This window comes from Cyprinus carpio, chromosome B24, assembly GCF_018340385.1.
Source record: "Cyprinus carpio isolate SPL01 chromosome B24, ASM1834038v1, whole genome shotgun sequence".
NCBI classification, from domain to species: Eukaryota; Metazoa; Chordata; class Actinopteri; order Cypriniformes; family Cyprinidae; genus Cyprinus; species Cyprinus carpio.
Genome location: NC_056620.1, coordinates 12,310,348 through 12,332,143, shown reverse-complemented (window position 1 = coordinate 12,332,143; position 21,796 = coordinate 12,310,348). Strand labels below are relative to the sequence as shown.

Below are 21,796 nucleotides of genomic sequence, written 5' to 3'. Positions count from 1 at the left end.
CACTTTTCACAATAAATATTGATTCAGATCAATCCACTGAGGAGAAAGGAGAGAACTACTTAGAATTACACATTTTTTTCTCTTAATTTTTTTTTCTCTTTTATTTTTATTTTTTATTTTTACTGTTAAAAACTATGACTGCAAATAATCATGGATTTCCAACCTTCTTAAAAAACAGAATGAAACAAGATTGGTATGTGTTAAAAAATATTTAAAAAATTGGTAACACTTTACAGTAGTTTCCATTTGTTAACATGAACTAACAATTAAAATACTTCTATTTTATTACATTATTAAAATTAAACGTTTTAGGGAATCTGATAATATTATTTAATTGACTTTGTCTAACAGGAACTTACAATAAATAGTTGCAATAAATAGTCATTTGAACAAAGATTAATAATTACTATAACGTATTGCTCGTTGTTAGTCAATACGTTACTAATGAGACTTCATTGTAGCCTAAAGTCTTACCAACATAATCTCAAGGTAACGTCGTCTTAACTTTGACAGCCCTAAACATTTTCTTTCTCTCAATCGATTTACCACAGACCCCTCTACCGGACCCGTTTGTACAAGGATATATTTCTGTGCATATTTCTGCAGTAATAATTCCTTATAATTACATCTCGTACGACTGCCCTTGTAATTTGAGTGAACTCCACGGCCAAGATCTTGCCCATTATCATCAGTCCTCCAGAAACAGCTTTAGTTACAAACATGAAAGCGACTCTCATTCAAATGTTAGTTATTCTATGCTGCCCATGAGAAGGCGCTCAAAGCAATGGCCCCTGTCCCACGAGGGCTGCTCCACTGTTTCGTGGAACGTACCAACTCAGAGGAGAGAGGGGTTTTGTGTTTAAATGGACGAGCGCGCGCTGCGTGGAGTAACTTCAGCACCTGGACAGCGACCTCCGCGAGACAGGCGTCACACAGCTACAGAAGCGCGCGGCGCCACGCGCTTCGACATGGCTTGAAATACCGCATTAAAGTGCTCCACTGTAGTCTGTTGCTGTTGAAAAGCCGGACTCTTAGGCTGAATTTGATAGACACTGAATACTAGAGCCGAGAAGCGTCGGTTAGTGCGGGTCTCGCTCATCTAGAGGCTTCGCTCTGTGGAGCTGCTCTTCCGGACAGCGCGCGCGAGAAGGAAAAGTAACTGCGTCTCCGCTCATCTCACTGTTGTCGAAGATGGAGCCACCCGCCGGGACCGGACTGAAGCTCTTGCTGTGGATTTTAAGCCACATCAGCATCTCTCAGGCAGCTTCTCCATCATCCCGTAAGTTGCCATTGATTCCGTGGCTCTTTTGCAGTGATGGGCACCGTGAGGCATCTGGCACGCTGGGGTGCTGTAGTCTATAAGTCCGGTGGCATTTACTCTACAGATGGAACTGGTGTATAGTTACGGATTCTTGTGAAGAACTTGCATTATTTGCAGTTGCATGTTGGTCTTGTGGTCATTGCGTTACATTGCAGTTTATCACTGTCGGCAAGGACCAACAATAAATCTAGCCTTTGATGGGAAGATGGTTCATATATTTAGGTGGTGAAGATGATATTTCCTCTAAAAATATTAACCTAAAGCATCTCGGTGGCACTGCATGTGAAAATACGACAGCTTTTCAGTTTTGTCGAACCAGACCGGTGAAATTCCAGGAAAAATCGGGATGTGTTGCAACACATTTTGTTTAAACGTCTGGAACTAAAACTTTATTCTCATATTAAGGTTGTTCATAAATATGCTGCTAATTTATGTCATCTTTTTACAAGTACAAGAACTGCGGTTACAACCTACCCTAATATCACTACTGTAACACTAATAGAAAACATTACGTTTTATGAATGGATTTATTGAGGTCGAACTTGCATCACTTTTTTTTTAATATAAAAACATATATGTATTAAAATTAATACAAAATATTTTATTGCTATCACCTATCATCTTATTTTATTTTGAATTAATTGCAATTTTTTTTTTTTTACTTCAAAATGGTAAACATATTAATTTAATTCCATTAAAATAATTCAATTAAAAACAGGCACCATAGGCAAACAACTTTAAAAACAGAAAAGATAGTATGTTATTCAAAATTTATTTGTGTTAAGCAAATTAATGTCAAATGTACCATTCTGTTTATCTTGAACCAATTGATTGGAAAGTGTTACAACCTTCCCTGTCTGGTCAGCCACAATATTGCTAGATGTAGATGAAAAGCTTGTGGATGTTATATATCAAATTAAACGAGACAACCTGCTGATTTAGATGCTATCAGTTCTGCCATATACTGTCAGTTAACATGACCACAAATCATAAACCAGATGTGTAATTTTTACTTTCTTAGCTTAGTTCAGTGTTTCTCCTGGTGGTGCCCGTTAAATCTGACAGTGTTACAACTCATTCAGCATTACAAAACAACACGTCATGCTCTCCCCATTACAAATAAGTCAAATTCTTCACATGCCACATTTGAACACATTGGCAGATTATTTTTAAAATGTAGTTTTATGAGTCATGAGCTGGAAATGAGCTGCTGGATTCCCTGCTGAGCTGCCCTTAACACTGACGCTTTACCCTGACTGTCACCTCTGCGTCTGTTCAACTCTTAAACAGTTTGCTATTGGATGAACAAAGTAGCATGATAGTGTTCTGTTAGCTGGAATAGAGTTGTTTTCGTAGCAGTGAAAGTGTACCCTTTTCCACTTTATTGTACTACTTATTTATTGATGAATAAATAGATTTTGCTTTTATTGTCATAATATAACAGTTAGAGGTATACATACATATATATATAACACACTTTTTTAAAAGAAAGACAAAAATAGTTTTTGCAAGCACACAGTGTTGTGGAATTAGGCATGGGTTTTAATATAGCCTGAAGCACCCACCACTTTAATATTACTACATAATTTAATTACTTGGCTAATTGCCTTGCAGAGAGTTAGCACTGCAAAATCAATAGAGTCAAGGAGAAATTGGTTCTTAGAAATAATTGGATGGTAGGTCTCATAATATAAAATCCATGTTTGTTCTGCATCAACACCTAAAGCAGCTCATAGTCAACCATTTTTTGACCATGAGAATTATGAATGACTGATTTCGCCAGTATTGATTTATTGCACACACTTACTGCAAGCATGCAAGTCAGCGAAAAGGTTTAATGTCGGACAGACTACAGGTAGCCAGGAATAATAAGATTAACAGCCTGGAATAGTCAGTTACTTAATGGCCCAAATTTAGAAGCAGCCAAGACTCACTTGAATAAAAGTGTGCCAAAATAATGATTAATCAACAAGATCATTCACTTACGGACATTTTTAATTAATCTTTCCAGCTCTGCGGCTACATGTGGGAGAGAAACTGAGTAGCTGAGATAGTTGATACTCTCTCTGACAGATGGATTGAGGTTTGAGATAAAGTTTGCAAATGTTAATTGAGCTGCAGAGGTTTTGAAATCTCTTTCTCTCTTTGTTAGCCAAGGCTACCAGAGCATTTGATATAAACATCCATCTCCCTACAATCTCTCACGGGTCTGATTAAAAAGAAAAGGTAACTGGATTGATTTGGCTTATATGGGGGCTGCTGCCTGGAGTGAAAGTTAGATGGGGCTTTTTTTTTGTTCACTCTAGTTTCACCACAGCACATAAGCAGAATCATTTGTAATTACTCCAGACAATGGACGGCATTAGTGTAATTTCCTTAATCACATCAAGCACACAATCAGCGTGGCTTGCTGTCAGGTTTTGTGCTTTCTGTAGCAGCCAAAGATAGTCAAAGTGGCAGCTCAATGACCTGATCCGAAGCAAAGTTATTTTAGTGGAATGTGAACATGTCACTGTGGATGTTGCTCAATGATGACTCCTCTTAGAGACCAAGGTTTCATAAGAATTTAATCTCAAGATGACAATTACAATTGTTTTATTATGCCTATTTCAGAAGTGTTATTCAGTTATGAGAAATTTTTTTCTCACAATTCTGAGAACAAAGTTTGTGAGAAATAAAGTTGCAAATACAATTCTCAGAAAATAGTTGCAGTTGTGAGAGTCCCGATTGTGAGAAATAAAGTTGCAATTCTGGGATACAAAACCACAATTGTGAGAAATAAAGTTGCAATTGTGAGAAATAGTTGCAATCACAAAATATCGCAATTTTAAGAATAGTCACCATTGTGAGTTCTAAAGTTGCAATTGCGAGAAATAAAGATGTAAACATGAGAAATAAAGCCACAATTGTGAGAAATAAAGTTGTAAACATGAAAAATAAAGTGGCAATTGTGAGAAATAAAGTTGCAAATGTGAGATATAAAGTTTCAATTTTACAAATGAACATGCATTTATAAGAACAGTTGTCAATTCTAAAACACAGAGAAAAAGTTTGTGAAAAAGTTGCAATAATTTAAAGTTGCAATCCCAATATATAACATCAGAGATTTGAGAAATAAAGTCAGAAGTGTGAGCTATGAAGTTGAAATTATGAGAAAAAAAAAATTGCAATTGTGAGGGATAAATTGCAAATTTGTAGAATACATAGTCACAGTTTCAGTGGAATTTGAACATGTCACTGTGGATGTTATGCTGTGGAGACTGCTCTTAGAAACTGAGATGTCATAAGAAATTCATCTAGAGACAGCAATTAAAATCATGTTAAACAAGAAATATGTCTATCTGAGAAATGTTATTCTTTGAGATCTTCTTTGCAACATAGGCTTATTGGAAATACAGTACCTGCCTCTACATACATTTCTGCAAAACTGAAAAGACTTACCTATATGTACGATTCACTGCAGTTTCCAGTTGAAATGAACACTAGAGGCAGTAAAACTCAGACAACTTTTATTCTTTTTCACACAAAGTATGATTTGCAGGTACAAAGTTTTGATTAATAAAGGCTAATTTTTTACACAATTACTTGCAGAATATTACGCTATGACTTCAAAACAATTTTAACATCCTGCACAATTTGAAAACTGATACTTTGGAAAGTTTTCGTCACATGTACAACTTCATATGCATGACTTTTCTAATTCAGTAGGTTTGCTCCGTAGCTCACGTGATATGACGTTGGAGTTGGGTGATGAAGAACTCCTATACGAACCCTGTGAAACTACGGTTCGACAAAACAGCTCAAATCCGTTTAAGGAAGTTAAAATAGCACGGCTGCATCTGCAAATACGTTTTTATATTACTTTTGCATTTGTTAACACTATTAGGTAGGTTTAGGGTTTGGTTTGGTGTAGAGGATATTTCCAACACCATAGAGCATTAACCTTTAGTAACACTCCCGGATTATTTGAATTCTGAACAGCTACAATACATACCTCAAGCAGCATATTAAAAATGCTGCAATACGTGCCTGTACCAATGTAATAAAAACGTGCCACGGTCACGCATTAAAAGTGTGTTTTAGCGCCACTCTCTGGACATTTCACTTTAAAACTGCCATGAAACATGCAGTTAGGTACATAATTCTGGTGTTGCAGAAAAGTATGTAAAGGCACGTATTTCCAATGAGCCTGGTTTGCTTCTTTGTATAGATGATGTCATCCCAATGTGTTTTAATGCAACACTTCTGTCTGTTCTAGAAGCAGCAATTTCGTAGAACAAAAGTTGTTACCCATAATCAACAAAATGGCTTTTTTATTTGACAGATAGAAACAAAGGACTTGCAAAAGCATAGCAGTTAAGACTTAGACCTTTACTGCGCAATACAATGCTATAGGAAAACATTGAAATTAAACCCACTCGTCTGGTTCAGTTCTTAAGTTGCACACCCTATGGGAAAACAAGACTGCTGCCTCAGGATGTAACGCTTGGTCACCTGAGTTCAAGCCAATTTGCTTGTCCTTACAAAACATGTAGATGCAGTGAGTCTGTTTAAGGTCACTTTGTAAGGTAAATTGAATGCATAAGCTGCTTCATTCTTTTATTTCTTTGTTTGTCTCTGTATTTGTCTGTCATTTCTAAACCAACACTTTTACCACTTAAAAGCAAATGGCAGGCATCTGTGCAGGCAGTCCCTGAAAGATTAATTCACTTAATTTCTGTAAGTAAATTGGGTATTAATGGACCTTAAACAACAACTTGAATGCAGTGGCAAGCTGAAATAACAACATTTGTCTTTGGCGGAGGTGCGCAGATTCTACAATCTTCCTAATGTGCTGCCTTTTTAGTTTTGTATGACTGATTCGAAATTGATTTGAAGGGAAACACTCTCTAGCGAAACGGTTTGTCTTGTATTAACCAAGATAAGTTTGTACACAAGGCCAGAAAGTCAAACTGACCTTTTAAAATTCTCTGAAAAAAATTGTTTATTTCCTTTTGACATTAAGCAAATGCAGTTTCTGTTGTGATCAAGACCTTTGGATGTTGGCCAGCACGTTACAAGAGAATGATCAGAGAACATATAAGGATGTAGGTTAAACCAGTTTAGTGAGGGGTCAGAGCAAGGCTTGAACTATTCTTTGAATGGCTGCAGTAAATCTTAGTGTCCAACACCTGATAAATGGCCTTGTTTGTAGGGACCATTCACAACATGCACAAACCACAGTTAAAATGTTTAGTTTTCTTTGGAGATTGCTAAAATTATGATTAGAAATTGGATCTCGCTCATTGAATTTTGACTGTCTTTGTTTCCAAACAGCATCTTATGGATGTCCCTTTTGTTTCAGAGAAAAAACATAAATCAGGTTATTGCAAGGATAACCTGATTTATGTTTGAAATGAGAAATAGTCACAGTGTGAGATATAAAATTGCAACTGTGAGAAATAAAGTTGAATTTGTTAGGTATAAATTGCAGTTGTCAGATACAAAGTCGCAGTTACAAAGAAATAAAGTTGCAAATATGAGATATTCAGTCAGTATTACAAGCAAAAAAAATACAATTTGGAGAAATAAAGATGCAATTGTGAGACATAAAGTTGCAACTGTGAGAAATTAAGTTGAAATTATGAAAAAAAGTTAGAATTGTGAGAAATAATCACAATTGTGAGAAATAAAGTTACAGTTATGAGAACTAATGTTGCAAATGTAAAGTAGGCACAATGACAAGCAACAGTCACAATTATGAAAAAAAGTCTAAATTCTGAGATCACAGCTAAAAATAAAGCCGCACTTGTGTCACAAAGTAAAAATGATTCATTCACAAGATAAAACATCACAATTCTGAGAAATAAAGTCAGAAGTGTGAAATATGAAGATGACATTATGAGAATTTTTTTTGCAATTGTGATGTTGTGAGATACAGAGTAACAGTTACAGGAAATAATGTGAGATATAGTTATGATTATGATGAGAAAATTATGAGAAAATGAGAAAAATAGTCAGTTCTGAAATTTTGTATGCCTGAACTATTTTTCTTATGATTGTGACTTTGTCACATTTTTAAAGTCACAATTACAAGAATATGAGTTACAATCCAAAGATAAACAGTAACATCACAATTACAAGAAATAAAACTGTAACAATAAGATATGAAGTTGAAATTATGAGAAAAGGCCTAGCAATTGTCACATATAAAGTCACAATTACCTTATTTATTAGTATTAGTATTTTTAATCTGAGGTGGATACAAGCTTTCATAGCAGCTTTAATCATAGCATACCTATGAGAGTTAAAAAGTGCTTCCTTCACATCAATGGAATCCTCTCTTTCTATATAGACCCCCAAACATTTCTGATAAGCATTTGAGAGGTGAAAACTATTTCCTTTGCCAGACCTGAACTGTGTCTGATAGACTTAAAGCGAAGACAGAAGCGACTTCTCCCCAGCCTATGTTACCTCGAATGACACAGACAAACACAGACCCAAATCTTGTTATTCTCTTTTTCTCTCTTGCTGGCTGTCTGTCTCCTATATACACACATACTATTTTCCTCTCTATCTCACCCACACACTTCTATAATGCGCACATATTCAAGTATTCAATCGCGCACACACACAATTTCTCTCCCTTTTCTCCAGGCAGTGGAGATGCTGTTATGACTATAGGCTCTAGACACAGGAGTGAGCTTTTCATCTAATAGCACAGTGGTTGCTGTACTCTGAGTGCACTTGCTCTTGTCTCTTTAAGCAGACTAGTAATAAAGCGTAAGCGCTCTCAACTCATGGGCATACCGCTGTGAATAACAGTGTATATTCAATATGAAAATGAAAAACAATCCAATGTATTCAACATCTATTTGAAGTAAACAAATTAATCCTGCGTCAATGTTTGTGTTAGATAATGCAGCTTATTATATGCTGTTATTTTAAGTGCAGCGACTTGTTCTACACTAATTTCCCATTAACTTATTTTAAACACACCCAGCTATATTGATTGGAATCATTTTACATAATTAATTAAACTTTAATGAAGTCTCACCTCTGGGGTCAAGGTTTAGCTGGTTAGTGTGGGCAGTTTCCCCCTGCTGGTAGAAGATGTAACTGCACCATCCTGAGAGGCAAAAACACATATTTCTCCATTGGCAGCCATTTATTCATGTATTCTGACTGAACACATTTTTTAGACATTGGTGGCCTCACACAAGAATATTTACAATGGATGTTTTAAAAAGATGCTTTTGGATCATGGACCACATGATGATTATTAATAATCTGATTTTACCTTCTTACAGTGCCTTGTTTCTATCTCAACACACAAACATTAGTCGGACCAGCCTATGTATATATAGGTCAGCAAAGGTGGAATTGCCTCCTCAAAGTAATTGATGAGAAAATAATTCACAGTATAAAAAACAATGCAAATATTATAAAATATGTCATTAAAGTGACACTGTCCAACAGTGACAGCGTCTCATATTTCTTTCCTGAACCCACTGAGTTTTAATAGACCCCCTAAAGCGTGATTGTCTGATTGCGAATGAATGGGGAAAAGTCATATTCATGGTTCACGTGATAGATTCCGCCTTTCTTTGTCGTGTGCGTTCCACATACCCCAATCAGTCTAAATAAATATATAATAGTGTTGATGGGAAGACTAATTAAGATGTAAACAAACAACTCACCAATTTGTTACAACTGAGAACGACGTTATTTAATGGGTTAGTTCAGCCAATTATGCTAAAATTCTGTCATTAATTACTCACCCTCATGTCATTCCAAACCCGTAAGAGTTTTGTTCATCTTCGGAGCACAAATTAATACATTTTTGATGAAATCCGAGAGCTTTTTTACTCTGCATAGACAGCAACGCAACTGAAACGTTCAAGGCGCAGAAAGGTAGTAAGGACATTGTTAAAATAGTCCATGTGACATCAGTGGTTCAACCTTAATTTTATGAACCTACGAGAATACTTTTTGTGTGCAAAGGAAAAAAAAAAAACTTTATTCAACAATTACTTCTCTTCCACATCAGTCTTCGACGCATGTTCATGAGAGTAACACAGTGCATGTGTGTGATGCTGCTGACCTCAGCGTCGGTCCATCTATTGCTGTTTTCATTGTTCATTCATTGCTGCGTGTTTAGACAGCATGTGTTTGGCCAATAAACATATACTTCTGTCATTGGTAAAGCAGCTCCTATTGTGCTGGGTTTGACCCTACTCTAAAATAGTGGCTAATTTAGTGCCCCCAACAGGTGTTCCTATAACTAATATCATTCCTAGTTCCTGAAATGCAAACACGGCAAAAAGCAGGTACTTCCGCCAGTAGTCATAGGAACTATGAAAACATTCCTCTGGTGTGAAAGCCCCTGTAGAGACCTATTAGAGGCGGTATTTGGGAGCCCTGAGGCCACAACCAAACACGCAGATTCCTGTGAAAGCCAAATATCAACTAATTGAGATGTGGAAAAAAATGTTTGGGGGCTGCTCTGAGATTTCTACAGTTTATTAGCTTATGCTGGAAGACAAATATGGTCAAATATTTAGAGCTCTAAAGACAAAAGTATATTCATGATTAAACTGTATATCACAACTGTGAATGGAAAAAATGAACACCTACATTAAAGGGCTCTATATGCAAAAATTATTGTGAAAAGACAACTGTTTCTTGCAGATTTACTGTGCCTCTGGATGCGGGTCAAATTCAGCACATACCGTAGAGATGAGCTGTCCATTAAAGCCATATTCATAATAAATGTCCGCTACACTACAAGAAACATCCACTACACATTTCAGCCAGGTTTTAACGGTCTGCTCTCTAATAATGACCTTGGATTACTGTAGTCAGAGATGTTGATGATGGAAATTGGCACAAATCTCAGGGTGTAAGAGGGATGAGTGAATGTTATGTGTAGCAAAAGTAAGCAAGCTTAAAGACTTAGAAACTGTAGCCTCCATAGAAGGGAATTTGTCATGCTGTAGCTGTGTTCACTAAACAAACACACTCCTATACCTCTGGGAAATATGTAGCCTCATTTCTGCAATCATAATCGGAGTGTTCAGGGGGAGATTATCCATATCATTGTGCCAAAGTATGCAGCCAAGACCTGGATAGCGTTGAAATCCACAATATTTAAAATCTCGTCAAGATAAAGACACATAAGCCTAAATTAAACCATCTTACTGTGGTTGTTCTCATCATAAGCTTATGATTACACAATATTTGCAATTTAAGTTTTTTATGATTATACCCATGATGGTTAGCAATACAGTCAAAGTGAAGAAGAAAAGTGCTATTTGTGTTGCTACAATGATTTGTTCACAGCAAGAATTTATTTGTAATTTTGATTTCATGTACACTATTGTTCAAAAGTTTGGGGTCAATAAGAAATTAAGACTTTTATTCAGCAAGGATACATTAAGTTGATCAAAAATGACAGTAAAGACATTTATAATGGTACAAAATATTTTAATTTTAAATAAATGTTCAAAAAATTCTGAAAAAAAAAAGGTTTCTATAAAAATATTTAGCATTACAACTATCAACACTGATGATCACATGAAATGCTTCTTGAGCACTAAATCAGCACATTAGAATGATTTCTAAATGATCATGTGACACTGAAGCCTGGCGGAATGATGCTGAAAATTCAGATTTCCATCACAAATATAAATTATATTAAAATATCTAAAAATAGTTATTTAAAATTGCAATCATATTTCACAGTATTACTGTTTTTACTGAATTTTTGATCAATTGCTGCCTTGGTGAGCATATGAGACAAAAACATAAAAAAATTAAAATGAAAAAAATCTTACCAACCCCAAACTTTTGAAGAGTATATTTAGATTTCATGCTGGATTTATGGAAAATTAAACTATAAATGAGAAAAATATTGAGCAGACTTAACCTCTTGTCTAACACGGACCAATTTTACCCACTTTTACATTTGCATATTCTAAAGGCATGTCTAATCGCAGCTAGAGGAATGCCTCCACTAAGCTTTGACACTGTGCACTATTAAAAAATAAATAAATAAAAATAATAGTCTGCTAATCCCCTGAATAACTCAGTCAGAGAAAGGAGGGGGATATTAGAAAAGCTGCAATGCTTAGTGATGCTAGTATGCTAGGCATCTGTTAAGAAGATATGCGGTTCTGTATCTAACACGGTCATGCGTGGGTGACAGATCTTTCAAACTTTTACATTTGAAGTTTTTCAGAATGCTCTTCGAGAGCAAGACGAGAGATCTAATTGGATCAGAAACTAAATCAAGTTTCTCCTTATCACATCTTATTTGTAATTGAATTTTTCATCAAAGCGTACTCTACTCATTCTTCGGGGGCACAATTGCATGTTATTTTAAAAATGCAGCCTGGATGTATCAAGTACCCGACCCAATGACAGGATACAATTAACAGCTCATACTTTGTCATTTTTGCTCTTCTAAATATTTTATCAGAATTAATTTTTATTGATTGCCCTGCAGAAGTGCACATAATCCTGTAAATCTGAGTCTCTCCATTTATGCTCTCTGATCTTCACGTACAATTCTTTCATGCTCTGTATCTGCTCTTCATTTCGCTCAGTAATACATGTCAAACATCTGACGAATGGCACCAAAGTTCATCTCTCAGTCTACTACTTTGTGATTTATCCTCAGGCTCATGAATTAATCTATGGGACAATTACTAATGCACTATTCTGTGCTGAGTGCTGCGACCCATGGTGTAATGCCAGTGCCGGGATATAGAGCAGCTCTTCCAAGTACTCGCCCTCCACAAATCAAAGCGATCAGTGCATAATAAAACAAAAGTGCTGCCAGTATGTTTCGAGGCTGTATTGTCACTTTGTGTGATTGGCTATGACAGTCCCCTTCCCATTCCCTCCATTGCAGTCCCTATAATAAACCTGAAGTGCAGTGGACCAGGCGGGCGGTCATGGGGAGAAATCGCCCCATATGCTCCTGCAGATTGCATCTCCAAGTAGAGGCACAGGTTCTTGCCTAAGAGTGCTTCTATTTGTCTTTTCTCTCTTGTCTCTAATGTCAGTCTCTGCACTCTTCCTTCCTGCATGCCGAATGTCCATGGGCCTGAGCTGTAGCCGCCTTGGAGTTAAAGCCGGAAATGATCTCCCTCCTATAGATGTCAGCTGCATATTGTCCTTGCTGGAAGAGAAACAACAGGTTACATGTAGCAAAGACCATTGCAACCTTTCTTGGTTTTTACAGTATGCTTACATTTTTGGGGGGAGTTTTTACACATTTGTAACCCTGGACCACAAAACCAGTCTTAAGTTGCATATTTGTAGCAATAGCCAAAAACACATTGTATGGGTCAAAATTATCGATTTTTCTTTTCCAAAAATCATTAGGATATTAAGAAAAGGTCATGTTCCCTGAAGATATTTTGTAAATTTCCTACTGTAAATATATGAAAATTTTATTTTTGATTAGTAATATGCATGGTTAAGAACTTCAGTTGGACAACTTTAAATTTTCTCAATATTTAGATTTTTTGCACCCTCAGATTCCAGATTTTCAAATAGTTGTATCTCAGCCAAATATTGCCCTATCCTAACAAACCACATGTCAGTGGAAAGCTTATTTATCCAGCTTTCTGATGTATAAATCTCAATTTTAAATAATTTACCTTTATGACTGGTTTTGTGGTCCAGGGTCACATTTGTGTATGTGTACAGATGTACCTCTTGTATTGTAATGTGTCTGAAACTGTGGTTCTCCTCTGGTTTTGCTTCAGGCAAAAGATTTTTCATTGGAAATCAAGTGGCGATGTAAGACAGTACCCAAAATGTTTATTATACACAACTGTTCAAAGGTTTAGGGTCAGTAGGACATTTTTTATACAAAATTAATATTTTTATTTAGCAAGAGGGCATTACATTGACCAAAAGTGACAGTAAAGACTTTTATAATGTTACAACCAACCAATCAACCAACCAACCAAACAAACCAATCAAAATGTGTTAAATTTTATTTTATTTAATCTATTTAATAATCAAATTTTATTCTAATTTTTTGTATTTCCATTAAACATTAAACGTTTTCTTTCTTTTTCTTTTTTCTTTTTTGTAATGTCACACAACCTGTCCAGGTTGGCATAAGCATAAATTAGCTGCTTCTACTAAGTGACAGAGGAATTTGCATCAAAAAAAATTATGTAATGTCTCTAGAATGACATTCAAATATGTGAACTGAAACCCAGCCGCTACCTTGGTGACTTTACAACACAAATTGTACATTATGGTGGACACAAACCATTGATTTAATGTAGTCTTGGACATAAATTATTTTACCTTTTGTAGTTTTGTTCATGTTTTCAGGATGTCCACATCAGACAACTTGCCCATGTTGGCATATGTGTCATTTTGCTGCTTCTGCTGAGTGACAGGTGAATTTTCACCATACAGGACTGACCAGCCTCGAACGTCAAAAAGATGCTTTTCCCTTCTCTTTTATTTTTCTATCCAAACTATATATAATTATGAGTTACACATTTTATCTTGTGTGTATGGCATTGGTATTTCCCTGCCGAATCAGGTAAGTACTATAGCTGTGAGCATCATCATAATGTACCTCTGCATGCAATTAAATGACTGTGTGGACTTTGCTAAACAAACTAGCTTTCAAACTACTTATCTGAATCATGCTATTTAGAGCCTTTTCCATTAGCTCTCTCAGTCATCATGTACCTTTTTCTCAGCTACATAAAGAGACAAACATGTGGAGGATTTCTAAGGGCTCTACTATCTCTCACTCAAAAGCTCTAAGAGCCACTTATGGCTATATATCATTTACTAGGGTGGCTAGTGGGGTAGCTAGCCATTAGCTTGCAAACTAATTTGCTAAGTAAACAGCGCTCCCTTGCTTGTCTCTCTCATTGGGGGCAGCATTTAAAAAAGGCTTTTTGACTTGTTTATACTTGTTGATGTATCCCTAGCGAGTGCCCTGCTTGGTCAGTGCGGGGTATTTTTAGAGAAGCGTGAGTTGGCGAATAACATGTGCCAGCTAGAGCCATAATGGGAGATGGAGAGGCTCTTAGTACACTATTAAAGGGCCATGTGTTACATGCAGCCTCACAGAGAGAGCGTGTATGTTTGTGTAGGGGGGTGTAATCGACTGTGGACCACTATCTCATGGAATAACTGACAGGAGCACCTACTAACCTGCCCAGGTGACCAGCAGCTCTAAGTGAGCGGTCGATGAAGGCACGCAAGCATACTGTTTACAAGTGCATGCCCTGTCAGACCTAGCTAATTAACACCACATCTTAAGATTAGAATAAAGATGCGTAATTTGCATTCAGCAAGCTGTTTAGTGTCCACAGAGCGCTTTGATGATTATTAACATATTACTCTTAAGTGTTGTGAGGTGCTGGCCTCATGGCTTGGTGTTTGGGAGTAATGCAGAATTTACATTTTTCTCTTTTTAGATATAAAACACAACACAGGATCACTGGAAAAACATGCCTCTACCTACATTTTTGCAAAACTTCAAAAACATACCTATACATATAATTCACTGTTGATTACAGATGAAATGAACACTAGAGGCAGTAAAACACCAGCAACTTTCATTTATGTTAACACAAATTATGATTATAGGATTACAGGAGATATTTGATTAATAAGGGCTTATTTTCACACAATACCATGTTATGACCTCAAAACACTTTTACCATAGTTCATGATTTGTAAACTAATACATTTTGACATTTTTATCAAATAACCAGTTCCATATGTGTGTTTTATCTTTTTTTATGATTTTTAAGCTATTACATTTTGACATTTTTATCAAATAACCAGTTCCATATGTTTGGCTAAGTGCAAATAGCCCGCCTTGTTGGCAGAGGCTATTTACACTAGCTCCACCCACAAACGTGTTATAGGGATAGTCAACACTATAACCAATGGCAAACAAAAACATCAACTCCAGTGTCGTAGATGGTAACGCGTGTACAGTACTGTTGTCTTTTTGGCCTCGTTTACACTGGCAGTTAAATGTGAACCAATTCCGATTTTTTGCTCATATGTGACACAGATCGGATCTGTTCTATGACAGTGTAAATGGGAAAAAATTTTTTTTCTACCTTTTCAAATCTCATATCACATCAGAAAGGCATTTATTTTCAATAAAAAATTAAAGAAATAATCAAAAAGTTGAAAATAAAATATCTGGTAGGGTTATGGAGGGCTTTATTGTCCCAGTAAGGTGGCATTCATTTAATAATTTGAATTAAAATGATATTTTACACTCAATACGTTATCACTGCATACTGTGTTATAATGTATTATAATACTGAGGTGCAGATAATTGCCACTATTTGTAATAAGTAGTAGGCCTATAAATAGCAGAAAATCCTGCTATTTTAACATAGTGTAAATATAATCTGCTATTTTCACTTAGAGTAAATAGAAATATGAGTTAATTCACTTAGAGTAAATAGCATTTATGGCTAAGAAAATATACTATTTTCACTTAGTTTAAATAGCATCTATTGCTATTTGCACTTAGTTTAAATAGCCTCTATCGCTATTTACACTTAGTGCAAATAGCCGCTGCCAATTTTTTTTACGTGATAATGCATTAACCTTTTAGTGCTACATTAACCTTTTAGTGCTACTCGCTGCCACGATATTCACCAACCAATGCAATAAAATGTTGCCAGATGCACATAAAACTTACTTTAACATGTTTTAGTGCTGATCTCTAGACATTTCATTTACAAAATGAAGGATTTGTGTAACAAGGGTAATAAAACATTGCCAGATTTATGTTCATATGTTTTGGATAAAATTCAACAGACTTTCTGCATCAGTCTCCAGACATGTAATTTCTGAACTGCCACAATATGTAACATACTTTCAGAGCCACTCACCGAATTTTTTATTTATGATCTACCATCATACATTTAGCAACCAAGTCAATAAAATATTTACAAATTCATGTTCATCTGTTTCTGATAAAACCAAATGCGCTTTTAGCACCACTCACCAAATTTTTAATTTATGAAATGCTGCTGTTCATACAACAACCAAGATAATAAAATGTTGCCAGATTCATGCTCAAACGTAAGAAATATCGCCACAGGGCAGTTTTTCCAATGAGGCTGGGTTGCTAAATTATTTTTGAAGGGTTGAGGTGTTCTTGTCGGCCCATTCAGCACTCATTTGGTCTTTGTAGGTCCTCCTCAAACCTCTGCCAAGTCTTTAAGCTCAATGCACATACAGCTTTAACCACACACAGGACAAGTTTAAGTAGTTCTGCATTATTATTCAAATATATCACTAACTGCTGTAGCAGGAGTCTCAAGGGAATATCTGCCCCCTCTCTAGCAAACAGCCATAAATTAACACACTTATCTTAGGTACATATGTGGACCCCCTCCATGGATCTGTCTCACTTGTGGCTTGTTAGGAGTTATGTATCACTGCTCCTTTTTGCAGTGGAGCAACAAGCCTCCCATGAATATGTAATCACTTTTGATTTATGAATGTCAAGATATACAGCTAATCCACACCTCGATATATATGTGACTTTTATACATTCATACATTTCAGTATGATTCTGAGATTGTGGTACTATTTTATACTATTAGAAGGGGACGGAGGAAGATTAAAAACACACCTTTCAATTTCTGCTCCTTTCTGCCAGCAGGAGAAAAAAAAAAAAACTTTTCTAGGCATCCAAAGTCACATTAATTGAAAATGTGTATCCGCTGGGTGCAGCTGCCAAAGTAGACCTATATATAGCTGCTTATAACTGTTATTATAAGTTACAAGCAAAAATATAACTACATGTAGGATAAGATGGGGTAAGGTGCCCCATGAGGCAAGGTGAATTTAAAGGGATATTTCAAACAAAAATGATTCAAAAATGTCAATTTGCTCACCCTCATTTTGTTTCTTTCTTCTGTTGAGCACAAAAGAAAATATTTTGAAGAATGTTGGTAATCAAAAATTTGATGGTAGCCATTGACTACTATACTTTCCCTTTAATATTTCTTTTTAGCACGTCACAAAATCTCTATATATTTGGTGAATGGTGATGATTTTCTTAATTTCATCTTTTAATCTAAATATCAACATTTGTGAGATTTGGTCAGTTTGGTTAGTTTTAATTTTAATTCTAATTTTAATTCTAATAGATCTAATTTTGTGTAGTTTTCTAGTTTTGTGAAAACTGATCAAGGTTTTTTTTTTTTTGTCTTTGCCCTATTTGTTAATGAGTGCCTGGCATACACACTAATGTTTTTAGATTTGAGTAAAAAATATATATATATATTTTGAAGTGAAAAGACAAAATAAGACCCTTGGGGTAAGATGTCTATATCTGTCTTATCTTGCATAGGATGGTTTCTAATTCAGAATGTGATTATTAAACTTTTTTAATTAAATGCAACTTTTTAAATACAATTTGTGATATGCAAATCTATTATATAGAGTTAAAAAAACAGCAATGGTTAATTAATTATGTTTTTCGATATATTATCTGAAACTGATATCAAAATGCATGAACATGCCATCTGTTGCTGTAGTAACTATTTGGCAACATGTGAAATGTGTTAACTAACTTCTACAGTTTTCTCAATCGATTTGACACTTTTCTCCAATGCAATGTACTTATTTTCAAAACACTTAGCATAGCCATCCGAACACAAAATTATCTTTACCAAACAGTTCAGCTTTACTGCAAAATGAAGCACTGTATTTTTTTCTAGTTATGCATTTATTAAAAGTAAATATTAACATTACATCTATAGATGTGTTCACTATTGATTACAAAACACATTCAGCTGTAGATGCACAAATGTGCTATTGAAAATACAAATATTGTAATTCTTCAACAGCGAGTTTTGTTTTATATTTATTGTGTATATCTAAACAAAAACAAAATTTTTCTCCAACACCTGGTGTCACCCATGAGAAAAAACTAATTGCCCCTTTAAACTTAAAATCTGTTCATGCCACCTTTAGCAGCAAGAACTTCAAACAAACATTTCTGAAAACTACAGATCAGTCTTTTACAGCACAGTGGTGGATATATATATGTATATATATATATATATATATATATATATATATATATATATATATATATCCACCACTGTGCTGTAAAAGACTGATCTGTAGTTTTCAGAAATGTTTGTTTGTTTTGTTTGTTTGTTTATATATATATATATAAGATTTTTTTTTAGCTGGTGAAAATACTAGTGTTCTAATAATTTTGCCCACCACTGTATATACACTCATGTGTGTGTTTGCTGTATTCATGAATTATCCTGAATTATTGATCTTGCCTTTCATTTGCATCTGGAAGAGAATTTCATTGTATTTTATCAACAATCATAGCAAACCTCCTCTCTAGTAATCTCTTCTCCTTTCCTTTTCCTCTCCTCTTTTCTCACATCCTTCTCTCTGATCATCTCTTTCTACCTGTTACACTTTTCATCTTCTCTCTCATTATCTCATTTAACCGAATAGTTATCAGCTTACAGTAGGTCTATTCAAAAATATAACATGTTCATTTGATTAAATGACAAATTACAGAGTTTAGTTTGTTGTGTTTGGACAAATGATACATAAATGATTGTAATTTGTGTAAAACCTTTTTTTTTCAGATATTTTAAAGTATTGGTTGGTTGTATCACAGTTTTTCTCTATTGCTAACACACTTAAACTGATACATTGGCCCAATTTTCCAAACCATTCATACAGTTCTCGAAACAAAGACACGTTTCTCAAAACAAAGACACGTTTCCACACATGTTCCAATTTACTCAGTGTTTTCTGCAAAACTCTACACAAAATCGCCATCATTTTGCACTGTTTACTCTTTCAGAAAACACAAACACACAATATAATTAACTCAAGCAACAAAAATTTACTCAAACAGCACACATTGATCCATGTGTGAACATTAAGTTGCAAACCAGTCAGGATCTTAGGATGATATGAACAAGAGCACAGGTGATTTGGAAAATAAATCCTGGTAGTGGGCGACAAAGAGAAATAGGATGGGAAAATAAAAATGAAGGGGATGAGGTCAAAGGTCCTTTGTCAGTTGCAGCTCATGTCTAAAGAGAGATGCTTGTTTGCACTGGACTTATAATGCAGAAGCTTAAACAGTGAGGTCAACTCTGTAATAAATCAATAACTTGAAATGGAAGGTAATACGATTAAAATGCCCTCTTTGAAATATGGATTTGGTAAGTATTAATGAATTCTTGTAGAAGGAAATTAATCAAGCCCCTTATCCAATTATATACCAAGCTCTGTCGTTTCAATCTATTTTATGCCTTTGGGCTTCTCCCTTAATTATGTTTGGTTATATACCTACAGGTAAATCTTAAAATAATTAATCTGAGCTACCAGAAGTGCACATATATACAGTCTAAGGTTGTCATCTCCTACTTGGAGGACTGCTAAGATGTTCAGAGAAGAAATTCAATTTTCAAAATCATTCAAAGTTAATATGCTTAATAAACAGAGCTTTTAAAACAGGGCTTTTAAAAACCATTCCACAACTGGTTATATAGTTAAATATGTTTAAATATGTTTAGTCATATATGCTTTGTTCTCCAGGTTTTCCTGTCTTAACATTTCAATTTAAGTGTCACATTGTGAATTAAGGAGCACATGCAGCTGTTTCTGAGGAGATGGAAACTGTGGTTTAGAGTGTGTACATCTGTTAATTTAACATGCCTCTTTGCTTTTTAATTGCTGTAAAATATCAGTGTTGTTTATTCAAAAAAGCACAAATACAGATTAGCCTACTAATTGTGGGTGCTGTCAATTTTATTCTGCAATTAATTATTAAGAAAAGTAATGAAATGACTTGCATAAAAAATTGTAATTACCTAAATATTTACAAGTGAGACAGGTGTGAGTCATTTTACAGCACTACCCATTCATTTCAACAGGATCTTCAAATGTGACTGAACGACTGATATTTCAGATAGCGTCTCAGACAGACACTATCTCCTCATTTACAGTATTTCTGAATTGCTAAAACACTAAACCCCAATCTCTGAAGGAAATTCTCACTAGCTTAAACCAATTTGTTGAATAAAGCACTCTTTCTGCTAAACCTTAAACACGTTCAGGCAGTTAGGCTCTATTGTGCTGCAAAATTCTAAACAAGCGGCAAAAGTTAAACACAACTAAAGCACAGTTGTCATCGTTTACACACAACAATTCAAAATTGTTCATACTTGTTTCTAACGATGTGATCAAACCAACTGTAGAAAATATGAGCCAGTTCAGAGTGCAAAAGTGGCACAGGTGACTGAATGATGATGATATGAAAAATAGATGGAAACAATCTGAGAAGGAGAGGAGGAAGAGTACATGTAAGAAATGGAAGATGAGAAGGAAGAGGATGAGGAGAGAAAGAGCAAGGTTAAGAGAGTGTTATCAAGGCTGGATCTGTCAGACTAGAGGGTTTTTCCTCTTTGTCTGGCAAAAAAGACAACATTACTTGTGATGTGGACAAAGTCCTCAGGCCGGACTCAAGCACAAGGACATGAGGCTGAGACAGAATGAATCTCTCATTGACCCTGATTTTACAATTGCAGCAACTTACAGTATTTGAGTGTACTGTAATGCTATTTATTTAGAGTTTTATTTTACATTTATGGCCTTTGCGGTTGGAATGCAGTATTTTTGCAGTATCCAAGTGCTGAATATATACAAACATTCAGTACTATTCAGCACAATACTATTCTTGCAGTACATACAGTAGGCCTATACAATATGTTCACCTTACACAGTTGCAATTACTACTTTTTTTTACAGAATTGCAAAATTGTTTAGTTAATACAATATACTTTTTTCTGTAATGTTCTGGATGCTGTGTTCCCCATTTTTCTCTGTAGTGTCTAATGAATGCTCTGTAGTGTTTATTTTATTGACTCGTGTGTGTGATCTGAGAGCACCATATAATTTAGAGTGCAAGTGAAATGGTTTTGCAGTGATTGTTTGATTTTGATGGAAGAGTCAGAACTTTTATGAATTTAGTTTGAGTATTTGGATTTGTGTTTAAGGTTTTGAGAAAATGAGTGATGGTTTCAAGAAATGTGTTTTAGCAATTTAGAAAAACTGTACTGTATTAGGGCTGGTGGTTTCAAGAAATGTGTTTTAGCAATTTAGAAAAACTGTACTGTATTAGGGATGTGTATTTTGTTTTTGTAAAATTTTTTACGATATTCAATATATATATCTCAAAATGTTTACATTTGCTTTTAAATAATTAAAAAAAAACATGATTTTCTTTTGCCCCCATTAAAAAAAAAAAACAATAACAAAAACTATTTAGATAGAACAGCTGTTGTTACAAAGTAAATACAAAATATTTAGTGCAAATTTAAGTAGTTAAAAAAATCTGGACATTGTGATCACACTTCTTTCTATTAAATTAACACATGTATATGTAACTGAAATAGTGCAAAACAAGTACAG

General features: G+C 35.0%; 1 protein-coding gene across 2 annotated transcripts in view; it reads left to right on the top strand.

Moving 5' to 3' along the window:
* Nucleotides 1-873: 873 nt before the first annotated feature.
* cntnap2a (contactin associated protein 2a) overlaps nt 874-21,796 on the top strand; it is a 352,125-nt gene continuing 331,202 nt past the window's right edge. Inside the window, exon 1 of one of the 2 annotated variants that reach the window (XM_042752140.1) lies at nt 874-1,279. In XM_042752140.1, the coding sequence (XP_042608074.1) occupies nt 1,192-1,279 (88 nt within the window). In that variant the 5' untranslated portion in view covers nt 874-1,191. The remainder of the gene's footprint in view (nt 1,280-21,796) is intronic. The other variant, XM_042752141.1, reaches the window with a different exon arrangement.